Raw genomic sequence first — 13,164 nt, forward strand, 5'->3', positions numbered from 1 at the left:
TAGGAATGTTGAACAGGTCTCGTGACAGAAGTCAGATCGGACAATTAATGCAAAATATAGATATTTGTACGTAATTGCACAAGCTGAATAATGACATGCATATTCTGAAGTCCAAAAATGTGAAGGGCCCATGGAAAATTATGGTCGTGATCATGAAATATGGAGCAGTAAGTTGGGCCCCATACAGACAAAACCAAATCGATTCAATAGAAAAGCTCCAATGCAGGGCTGGAAAATATATGGTGAACAGATAGTAAAAGACTTACGGTGGGAATTTCTCAAATCAAGCCGACGAAAAACAAGACTGACTGCATTGTTTAAGGCACAAATGGGACGCAAAGCATGGACAACCATCAATATTAGATTAGTAACACCATCATACTTAGGCAGGGCTGATCATATTAGGAAGTTTAAATGCAGAAAACAAATGGACGTGGCAAAATTTTCCTTTAAACGCACAATAGTAGACTGGAACGGCTTACCTGCGGCGATCTTTCAGGGTGGTCCTCTCAAAATCAATACATTTAAGGAAAGGTTGAGAAGATTAGACTGAAAACGTAATTGTACATGCAGTGTAATTATCTAAATTGTGTCATATAATTAATTAAAGTTGATATGTAATTAATTAAGATGATATGTAATTAATAAGGTGATAAGTAATTACTTAAGTTGGTAATAGTTGGGTTTAATAGAAGTTAGGTTTACTTTTGCTTATTGTAGGTGTTATTATAGCACAGTTTTTATTTATAGTCCTAGGTTTATTGCAGCTATTTAGTTATAGTTCGAATTAAATTTGCGTTTATTTTATTTTTTTATTGCTGTAATTATTGTAAATTTTATTAATATTTATTGTAATTATTTATTATTTATTTATTATTAATCTGTGACTAGGAAATTAAGAGAGGAATTAAGAAATGCAAAATTCGAATCATGGAAAGTAATGCCTGGAAGAGGCAGAGGTGTAGAATTGTACAGCCAAGTACCTAAAGCCAACGCCTGGATTTTTAATAAGTCTGGACTATCTACATCTGAATGGGTAACCTGCCTCAAAATGAATGCCAATTTAGCAGCAGTTAGAGGAGTACCTGGTCGCTCTTTGGACGGATCCTGGTGCAGACATGGCTGCCCGGAGACTGAAACCCTTGCCCACGTCCAAGGTCAGTGTAACAGAGGTTTACTCCTCCGAAATGCCAGACATCATCATGTTCGATCCTTAATTGCAACTGCTTTAAGAAAAAAGTCTTGGACAGTAGAAGAGGAAGTTTTTTGCCTTGCTACTAATGGCTCCTCTAGACGTATTGACATCATAGCGTATTCCCAGACTACCAAGAAAGGATATATAATTGATCCTACCATAAGGATTGAAATGGGGAGTAGCCAGCCGGAGGATGTCAATCAAGAAAAGATCAACATTTATCTGCCAACAGTTGATTACTTCAAAGCAAAATACCAGCTTGAAGACATTGAGGTGATTGGTCTTCTTATTGGAGCTCATGGTGTGATTCCCAATTCTTTGAACGCTTCAGGAAGACTTTTGAACTACCACAGACACTTACTGCTGACATCATAACTTCAGTTTTGAAACGCTCTTGCCAAACTCTGAGTCATCATATTCACTCTGTTTAATTTTTTTTTATTTATTCACTTTCTATTCATATATGTTTATTTTAATTTTCTTTCTACAAAATTTATGTAAACATTTAATATTGCAAAATTCATGTAGGAGAGTATACTGAGCCCTTCTGGGCTATCTCCAATGGGAGGCAGTAATTATTATTTATTTATATATATATATCACTGCCAACGGGTATATACCCATTTGTAGTGTTAATAAATACATACATACAATATGAACAAATGAAAATGACGAGATGTTGACTAATAACTCTTTTTGTTTGTGTGAAAATAAGAAGCTGCAAAGAATTGCACTGAAATATACATTAAATCAACAGATTTAATGCTACCCCTAGTTACGTTATAATGGAGCATTTGAATTTCACATCTCTATGTTATGTTATGTAATTTCTCGTACATTTCAACGCCAACAAGCGGATGGCATATATTTCGCGTCGACTACATTATTCTGGACTGGCATTGAATATAGGTATTAAATCGCAACCAGTCAACAACACTAGGTGAAAGAGCGCAGTCGAACTGAGGGAAGAGTTCAGGCCATGAGTAAGAAGATAGTGAGGACAATGAACTGCGACTAAGAGACACATAGAATGGTTGAATGTTAACCAGTGAAAATGGAAAGTATCGCCGATTTAATTAGTGAAGAATTGGGCATATTAGGTCAGAAGCTCGAGGTACAAGTTTTAAAAATGTTATAGAATATACACAGGCTACAAGAGGACAGACAAACAATAGATAATTTAAAAGAAATCACGGAAGGAAACAAAAACAGTGAAGAACTACTTCAAGAAAACAAACAAATGAAGAATAGAAAGAAATATTTCGATGAGAAACAAAGGAAAAGGAACTTAAACGTAAGTGAAGAAAAATATAGAAAAGTAAGGGAATAAAGAGACCAAGTTTAGTAATATTTACTAACACGAGAAAGAAAGAATTAATTATGATAAATAAGTTATTAACAATTTAATGCACAGTAATATTATATTTCAGTTTAATGAAGCTATACATACTTATTTAACAAGACAAAAAGAAAATATATTTTTTTCTTAGCATGGCTCGGTAACTTATGGAACGAAAGGAAATAAGGATTTTTAATAACTTTTAAACAACGCCCTTGAGAATACAGAACTTTACCAAATTTCTGGTGTTTTAAGAATTGTTTAAAAAGACGTTTTTGGGAAGATTATTTATTTTAATTCTCAGTTGATTTATTTATTTCATGATTTCAAACTTTTTCTTCTTTCTGCACAAAACTTTGTTTTTTTTTTATTTTATTGGGTTATTTTACGACGCTGTATCAACATCTAGGTTATTTAGCGTCTGAATGATATGAAGGTGATAATGCCGGTGAAATGAGTCCGGGGTCCAGCACCGAAAGTTACTCAGCATTTGCTCGTATTGGGTTGAGGGAAAACCCCGGAAAAAACCTCAACCAGGTAACTTGCCCCGACCGGGATTCCAACCTGGGCCACCTGGTAACTTTATGTTACCTTATTGTTGTTCTTATTTTGCTTTCTTCCTTTAATTCTTTGGATATTGTATGTTTTCCACAGACTGTAGTTTCAGGACTTTTTAAATTACATTGTACAAGATATGTATGTGTTCTTGTATGGCCCCTACATTTGAGCTATACTGTTTGGGGATACTAAAAAAAAAAGGAGAACTTAGAACAAAATTTAGTCTGGAGTATGATTTTGACAACAAAACGAGAAATACGAGAAGACTATTGCTTCCATTCTTGAAGGCAACAACGAGTAAAGGACATTTTGTTAAAATGTATAAAGACAACTTGAAGGTGAACGGGAAATTTAATAGCCTGGAATTGTCAGGAAAATTTAAATTACAAGGAGTTTGGGATAAATGACAATGCAAAGGGAAGTGGGGATTTAGTTAAGGAAGTAGGGACTACAGAGTTATAAAACAAAAATAAGAGAAGTAGACATGGACAAAAGACGATGGGTCACAGGCCAAGACAGAAAAGGAAACGGTTGAAAACTGACATTTGTGAACAACAGAAAGGAGGAAGCGTGAGCGAAAATAAGAATGCATATGTGAACAAAAGAAACCCAGTCGAAGTCAGAGGTCAAGAACAAGGCGACATCAGCATAATTCAAGTAATCCAACCACATGGAAACAACGCGGATCCGTAGACCTAACCCAACTACGCAGCAACAGAAGGTCGAAGAGTGTAGGTGGTGCCAAGAGTGGAGTTTATTCGAGTCCACATACTGACAAAGTGGTAGATGAAGTGATGAAAAATAAGGCGAAGAGATAAGAATGGGGGAATGTAGAATATTCAAATCCACCAACAACTGGGAATATTGACAAAATTATATCTAGACTGCGGAACTTCATGTAATTGCATGTTTTTGTTGATTTGGTACACTGAAAAAGTAAAGGTGGATCTTTGCCATTCACGGTTTTCACATTCGAATTAAGCCAACTTCATTTTGCTTAAGTGCATATTTCGGGGGTTTTTCCTTTTAAATGAATGTATACAGGACGACCAATATTTATGTCCAACTTTCTATTACATCATAGTAGCAAAACCAATCAGGTTAGGTTACCCATTCTACCGCTAAAATGTACCGTGTTCCATACCATTAAAAGCACAAAAGAAGCTGTCACTTTATTTTACTTCATTGAGTTCTCAGTACGGTCTGAAACATTTAATGTAATCAGAAAAATATAGTGTAAATCTCAAAATGTTAACCACGGCCACAAGACTGACTGTACGATCGAACACGAATTGCTGCTCGAATGGAGGTGTGGCAGTCCCCAATTATGGTGCAGAGATGGTGGAGAATGGTGAAAGGAGGAAATGCGACGCTGGACTACAAGACCATCAAGAGACTTCACGCCAACTTGATTCGCACTGGCTCAGTTACGCAACAGAAGAATGGTGGTCGTCCAAAAACAGGGATCTCAGAGGAGGCCAAAGCAGCCACTACTGAGGCCTTCCAGAGAAGTCCTAAGAAATCCATTCGACAGTACAGCGGGAATCTGGTGTATCCTATGGGTCCATGCAGCAGTTGCTAAAGGAAATGAATTGGCAACCATGAAAGCCACACTTTGTGCATGTTATGTCATGTGAGGACAGTGATATCAGAATGGAGTTTGCAGAGTCTCTACTAGCATGGATTCAAGAGGAATCTAACCTTTTGCGACACATTCTATGGTCAGACGAAAGGAGTGTGGTCGGGTGGCAAATGAAAAGCTCGTGAGAGCAGTACAGAATGTTCAGCCACGTCTGAGAAAATGTGCAGCAAATGCTGGTGTTTATATCGAATTTCAATATTGGTGGAATTTTAAGCAATCCTAATGACTGGACTATTAGTTCATATTACTTTGATCCTGTCATGTTAATTCATTTACTTGTGATAAACGAATAAAAAGTTGGACATATATAATGTAATGCACATTTAAATGCATATATTAACATCTTTCTTGTTTTACACGATTTTTTATCTAATTAAAAATTTGTCTGTGATAAAAATAAGAATAATTTCCAAGAAATATGAAAATTATGTCAGAAATAAAACTTAATTACTGTTGAGGTCATGAAATTGCTGCGACGACAAAGGATACGTGTCCCTAGTACATAAATTGGGACTTTTCCACTTTAACATTAGCCTTACTGCTGCTGTGTGTACAGTACATAATGGCCATATAAGTGTAATTTTCCAAGAGCCAGGACGAAAGTACGCGATATGATAGTATTTAATATGAAGGAACTCGGAATTCACACGTTACAAAAATGTTGAAAGACATAGACTTAGATTTGTGGTATCGTGAAGACATGACATTATATTTGTAACTGTGGATTGTCGATCATTATTCACATTACACCAATAGTATTAATGCATGATTATTAGCAGATTAAGCACCGAAATAAATTACTTTTATTTACTATTGTTAGTCAAATGAGTAATTGTTTCATAGTTTAAATTTCATACACATTACATTACAACTAATTATAAAATTGTAAATAAACAAGAAATATTGCTTTAAAATGACAAGAAAGGCATTTAATATTGAAGCAGTAAGAAACACCTTAAAAAGACAAAATAAAAATTGACCATATCACTTTGAATTACCCCAAATCATATTTAAATCTATGAAAATAATTATTTACTTCCGCCCAGTAAGAAAGGCATTTTGCCAAACATCTGGGCTCTACTCATACGTAAGGTTGTCTCTATCTCTTTTCTCCTGGAGGTTGTTTGGGCTATTTCATGAACAAAATTAGGAGGACTTCACCCTAAATTATATTTAAAACTATGATTGATTATTAGTAGGTATGCAAGATTGTACTTTTCGTGTTCATTTTACCAAAGAAATAAAATAAACTCCTTAGCGCTTATTGGCTTCATAAATTCCCTCTTCCATGAATTCCAGAGACCATACTTATTACACAGACAGAACAATCCATGCCATAACATATTGCAAATTAACGCCATATGTGAGAATTTTAATGAAGCAATGAAAGAAATGATCACGTGAAGATTGCCACATCACACTCACCTACTGGGCAGAATCTCATTCTCCTCAAGAGTAACTTCCACTTTCAACTCTTCCTTTACTGGGTGTAAATCGCACAATTCTTCCTGAAAATAAGGAGAGAACAGAATACAAAGATGGCGCAAGTTGGCATGAGTAATGCAGCAATTTTTCATGACACAAGTCTGCATTTAAATCCCACCAAGGACAAGCACAGAACTGAGTAGCAAAAGGCACTCCTTGCAATTCTTATTTCATAAGGATCTTCTGTTTCCAGTACATTAAGATTTGAACTCATATAGTAAGAAAGAAATACAAGTAAATGTCTTTACCTATGATTAATTTAGGGAAATCTAAATCAATTCGATAATGTGTAAGAATTTTATTGTGTGCCCACAAAATATAATTTGACACAATGATTGCTTGCCATTAAACATTCCATTAAATTGTAAAATCAAAATGAAAATGTATCCCTGGGCCCTACATCATCGTACACTGATTCTAAGAACATATCCCTCAGAAAGTAAATCAGTAAGAGCTGAATGAAATAAAATGTAATAAAATTGAAGGGTTCAGAGCCAAATGCCATTTATTAAAAACGGAGAAAGCAAGGGTTAAAGTTAAATGAAAGTCATAGTTTAATGAAGATTGACATATCATTTAGTTTTAATGTGTATACTTTATATTACTTGCTACGGGGATTATTCCTGTGTTCGTCCATGGTCTGGAATTTAGGTTAAGTTTAGATTTAAGACCTCTCCTGGCACCACATTATCATAATCATCCTATCACATCATCGGGGTAATGTAACTCTGCCTTCCAGGCGCCCCAACCTCAGAAGTGGGTTACAATTAAGCCACGGCCAGGAGAGAAGACCAGAAATGTCGAAAAGACAACCTGGTGGCATTGGATAAAAAAATTTATATATTACTTGCTACTTTTAATTACATCACCTTTCATAAACGAAATAGGATATGTTCAAAACCAAGCTCTCAGACTCATTACTGGTGGAATCAAAACAACTCCAATAGATTCTATGAGATTACTCACTAACATTAACAGCATCAAAGTGACAATAGAAGAAAAAGCACTGATTCAATATGAAAAACTTATCAGATTACCAGGAAACAATTGGCATTCATACAGTCCTCTCTGTAGATTGAAAACTAAAAAAAGTTTCATACCCATTGTTCAAGAATTAAAACAGAAAATCAATATCCCGAATTTAAAAGAAAACTTACAAATTAAACCAAACCCCTTAACTCTATTAAATATAGAATATAATCTAAATTTAACAGAAGAAATACTGAAATCAGAAGTAAACGCTGAAATAATGAAACAATTGTCTTTAGAGACAATTAATATTAGGTACCCTCCACAAAACTGGCTTCATTTATACATTGACGGATCCTTGATCTCCAGAGAACAAGGTGCCGGTGCAGGTGTTATGTGCTGTCTCTTCTCACTTTATAGATCTCTTGGATGTGGAATAACAAGTTTTGATGGAGAAATCATTGCAATAAGTGAAAGTCTCAGGAATCTTCTATGCCACATCAATAAATTTAAGAATGCAGACTCCAAAGCAGCTATTCTATCAATAGTCTCTAAACACACACCTTCATCTCAAACAGCAGAAATAACTAAAATGCCCTCTCAAGTAATATCACTCATTAAAATAATAATTATATTCCAATTGATACCATCCCATTATGGAATCCTGGGAAACGAGAATGCGCATGCCTTAGCAAAGAAGGGCAGCACTGCTACTTACAGCCATGTTACTAAATCTACGTATTACTCTGTGAAAAGATTTATTAAATCTACATACATAGACTTCAACAAACAAAATTTGATAACACAATCTCAAGGGAAAAAATAGAACTCTCTGCATCAAAATCCACAGTTAATTTCCGATTTACCACGAAAATCGTCTGCAGCTGCATTTAGATTGGCAACAGGCCATGACTGTTTGGCCAAACACCACCATAGAATTGGAATATATCAGTCTCCTAACTGCCCATTGTGCAACTCAAACCAAGAAATGGATTCGGAACACCTCAAAATCTGTGCTTCAGTGGTTGACTATGATAATATCTTTGAAAAATATTGGAGTGCAAGAGGTCAAGTGACTTTATAGTCAAACGCCTAGCATTAGAAATCAACAACATATTACTTGGTACATGTTTCCATTGAATTACGGTATTAAGTTCATTTTAACCCTTGTTTTCTACAGTTTTAGTAAATGGCGCTTGGCCCAATAGGGTTCTGAACCCTTCAATTCATATAAAGACATAACCATACATGAAATTTAGGGTCTATTGAAATCAAGGACTAAATAGTTTTTCATCATATGTCTCTGGATTCAGTGATACAGTAAAGTGTGCTTCAACAAGAATAGAATATTAATATTGAATGAATAAGAGCCAGATCACTCAGTGGGCTCCACTTACCTCAACTTTACACTTTGTCGTAACAACATTACTGGGTACTGCAGTTTCCTCTAATGTGAGGTTATAGCATTCCGTCTTTATTCCAGCCACATGGAGATCTAATAAATTCTCTTCCTGCAGAAGAGACATAATGCATATGTAACATATAATAGCTTGTAAAAATGTGATTTTAAGTGCTACATGTTGGTCCAGATGGTAAGGCTTGATTGCAACTTGATACGCATGTGAAATACAATATAATGAAAATATCGATAGTGATATAACAACAAGACTTTAAAAGCTATATAGCCTACTATAGACAAAAGCAATGTTTACTTCTAGAAATAAAAAATATATCGATATTATGACTCGAGAAGAATTCATATCTGGAAGTTAAAAAAAAATCATTTGTATTGTGTCTGTACTTCTGTAGGTATATATTTTCTATGAATCTAAATATCTCAAGATATACTTATAAAACACATATCAAGTGAAAGAACAAAAAGTGATGTTACTGACACTGTAAACATAATTTTATTCTAATTCAGTGAGTTACATGAGTAATTTATATTACGTAAAATATACATATCCTCCCCTTGGCTGTATACAATGTTCGTAAAGCCTTTATAATAATTTGTAAAAGATAGCCGAATTGATGCTAGTATATATTTCAACCTTCTTTTCAGCAATGGATAAGGATCGCTAGTACCAGTGGCGGTTTTTATTTGGAATAGGGGCAAACTAATAAAAAATAAAATGCTAATTATATAAAATCTCTTTACCACCTGTTATATCTCAGTTATTATGACCATTATTATTATGAATTAACTGTCGAATAAGTGTTTCTGTGTTCTTGCTATTTTGACTCATTTTAAATCCACTTTTTTTTTTTTCTTTATTTTGGAGTTTTTCATTCAATTCTCCGTCCCAAAAATGTCACAATGTGAGTCCACAAGAGTCAACTTTCAGTGCCCATGCCACAAGTCAACATTCAGTAAACACAGTGTAAAGTGGTAGAGAAGAGAATTAGTGACGCCCAGCCAGAGGTGCCAGGGTTACAATTTCAGTAAAGTTAGCATATCGTACCAAATATTATTACGATGTACCGACTACATATGATATTTCCACCCATCCTTCATCATATCGTACCAACCTTGAATTGAATTTGAATTTAAGGGAAGGGGCATTACGACCTATCACTGCGACTTTATTAGATCCATTTACCTACTGTCCCTCAAGCTAGGCGCATTCCCAAGCGTCGCCGGTTGACTACACTAAGGTTCGTTGCATAACAAGGTTTAGAGTGGGACAGTCCACTCATCCCTACACAAGCCCTCTCCATGCGTTGCCAGTTCGGGAAATGCTAAGGAATGACGACGGAATGGAGAACTGTTGACGAAATAAAGTAGATGCCTCGTGGGAGAACCCTGAGAAAAACTCCAACTGCAATCTTTTCCGTCAGAAATGTCACCATGGATCAAACCGTTAAATATATCGTATTTTACCTGTTTGGTAATTTGCTAGGAGACGTCGTTGCATACAGATCACTTTTACACTAAACCTAAAATTTGTTTTTACAAGATATACTAAAACACTAACCTAACCTTTTCCTTAATCTGTGACAGGTTAGGTTAGGTTAGTGTTTTAGTATACGTTGTATACACTAAGGTTAAGTTTAGTGTAAAAGTGGTCTATATGCAACGACGTCTCCTAGCAAATTACATGTTTTTATGCAAACATCTTTCCCAGTTAGAAACCGCTGGTTTAGAATATATAAATGTGGTGTGGGATTTTAAATTACACCTGTTGAGAAAGATTGAAAAACGCAGGTCTATATATTGAAAGTCAGCTCACTATAAACTGGAATTTTGCAATATTATAAATGTCGGATATAGAAAAGATAACAAGTGACTTTCGATTTACCTCTGGTAAGGGCTTCTTCTCATCTGTATCAGTGTTATCACTCCAATGTATAGCCAACGGGTCAACCTCGAGTTCCTTCTTGATCACATCCATCTCGACTGTAACAGACAAATAAGTGTTGACACATATCTGCAGAATGTGAACTGCTGAAAGAGTTATTTACAGTGATTACAGTAAACATTGTAATGTGTTGTGGATATGATGAAAGTGTTAAAATTGATTTATAACGCCACATTAACAGTGCAATATTTGTTCAGTGACCGGTGGATACTCTCCTTGTCCGATAATTATTCAATGATATAGACTTACCTCTATGAAATATTCAAATTAAAATGAATTACACTTTATCGTTCTCCTCCCTTCCTCGTACAAACTGTAGGATACACGATTACAGTGGACGAACACGAACAGCCACCATTACGATCAAGCGAGCTGTGACTACGAAAACCAATGGAAAACACTACATGGATAACACTATATATTTATCCATGAACACTATTTAATGTAAAAAAAAAAAAAAAAAAATTAATAATAATAATAATAATAATAATAAATGAAAGAGAACAGAAAATGAAAAATTACAATAAAAGCGACGGGGGATTTACGGATTCCAGATTACTGAAGCAATACGTCTGCGGTTTATTGCTTAGTATTTAATTGTTATCGGTCTATTTCATTGTTAGGAAATTGATTTCTTTTCTTTTCTTTTTTTTTTTTTTTTTTTTTAGCTTTTTTAAATTTTTATTTTTGACTTCAAGAACTTTGTCATTTCATATTAAAGTTATCAGTACTTTTTTACATCCAAGAAAACTTTATTGCATAAAATATATACAACACAATTTAGCTGATAATGTTATAAAACAAAACATGTGGAATATGTATTAAGGTAGCCATCCTGTTATGATCCCAAAGTTATCACATAGTATGGTATTGCTGTGGAAAATATTTTTTTATAATTTCCCTCCAATTCTTGTAAGGACATTTAGTTTTGTAAGTTGGAAACAGCAATATCTGTTTTGAGGGAAGAATGACAAGGACTGGCTGGTTTTATACTATGGAAAATGGTATGAAAATTACACTGTCATTTGTATGGACAATTTTACATAACGGAAGTTATTGATCAACATTTGTAAAGTACTTTTCTGTGTCAGTTTAAGTGAGTAATATCATCATAAAAAAATTAGATAACAAAATACCTATCACACTATCATACAGTTACTACAATGACCTACCATGCCCATTCTAATGATACATAGGCTACACATGCCAATGGCGGCTTTCAAGTTCTGTTACGCTATAGGGTATGTAGATACTATTTATTAATGAGTAACACATTAAAAAAAAAAATCAGTCTGCATACCAGTACAGTCATTTCGACTTAGGGTAACTTTGTACTACTTCTAGCATATTTTTATACTTGCCTAAAATAGTGTTTATTAAAATTTATATTTAAAAGTAAACTATTTAAGAAAATTACTTATTGTATGGGTTGGGACATAATACATATCTAAAATCATATTCAAACAGGTGAATTTTAACATTTATGGTGGTAAAAACTTACATGGCTAATTGGGGAAACTATGTACCACATGTGTTCTTTTATAAAATTCAATTCTCTGTATTCTCCTTCAAATTCAAGATGACTTTTGACAGTACAATAAGAAAATACATGGAATTTTACATCATATGAAGTTACAAAAACAAGTTTACTGGAAACGTAGAACATTAACTATAACAATAAAATATACCAGTACTACAAAAGAAAATATATACGTTTCACATAAGTTATTTTTAATTCCATAATCAAATTCTTCACAGTATTAACATAATGAGTTCATACATGCTCCTTTCATTTACCAAGTCATTAACGTTCTTTATTACTTCAAACTTCGTCAGGCCATATCCATGCATTCCCTTCTTGACCTTATAACGAACTTTGTATCTAGAGATGGGACCATACAATTCAATGATTCAATGGCACTGATGTGTAGGCCTATCAGAGATCAGTGATCCTTCATATGAGACCATTACAAAGTCATAGTACATAGCACCATCTTTCTCGGTGAAAACATATTTGGCCTCCCAAAATTATTATTTCGGTTTTACTTTTCAATTTATTCCAGTGTTTACATCATCTAGTGCCTGCTGTATCGTTTCGCTGGAATATTTTGCCTTTATTGTATACCGTTTTCTCTCTGGAGAATTCCTTTGATCTCTTGCCTTCTCAAAATTTCAACGCACATTATTGAAATCCAAGATGAGTGTAAAAATTAGAATAGTACTTGAATAAACATGGTCAAAGAAATTTCATTAACAAGCCAACTGTGCGGGACTTAGTACAAAAAATAATTCTTCAAGTTTAATTAAAGGGTCTGTGGTAGATGTAGTAGTTACAATTTATATTAATGTTATGTATAATAAGTCTCATGTAAGTTAATAAACAAATAATTATATTTATTTATGCTCGACCATGCTGAAAAGTAGTAATGTACGGTACACCTAGTAGTAGCCCTTTAATGCACCTTATTAAAGTACACCTATTCATTATAATTCAGTTGTTTAGCCAATGAAAAATCACCTTTGTACTGATTTTACCATTATAAAACCGCAAGTATCGATTATTCTCGGATATGCAATCGAAAGACAATTAGCGAATAGTCATGGAGACTGGAAATCC

The 13,164-nt window shown here is 34.3% G+C and overlaps 1 protein-coding gene across 4 annotated transcripts in view; it reads right to left on the bottom strand.

The window, feature by feature from the left end:
- LOC138691696 (zinc finger protein ZFP2-like) overlaps window positions 1-10,912 on the bottom strand; it is a 28,149-nt gene extending 17,237 nt beyond the window's left edge. For all 4 annotated transcript variants that reach the window (XM_069813949.1, XM_069813950.1, XM_069813946.1 and 1 more), the window contains exons 1-4: window positions 10,797-10,912; window positions 10,488-10,585; window positions 8,586-8,699; window positions 6,160-6,242 (exon numbers count right to left, since the gene is read on the bottom strand). In XM_069813949.1, coding sequence (XP_069670050.1) covers window positions 6,160-6,242; window positions 8,586-8,699; window positions 10,488-10,580 — 290 coding nt within the window. In that variant the 5' untranslated portion in view covers window positions 10,581-10,585; window positions 10,797-10,912. The remainder of the gene's footprint in view (window positions 1-6,159; window positions 6,243-8,585; window positions 8,700-10,487; window positions 10,586-10,796) is intronic.
- Window positions 10,913-13,164: the final 2,252 nt, after the last annotated feature.

This window comes from Periplaneta americana, chromosome 16, assembly GCF_040183065.1.
Source record: "Periplaneta americana isolate PAMFEO1 chromosome 16, P.americana_PAMFEO1_priV1, whole genome shotgun sequence".
NCBI lineage: Eukaryota > Metazoa > Arthropoda > Insecta > Blattodea > Blattidae > Periplaneta > Periplaneta americana.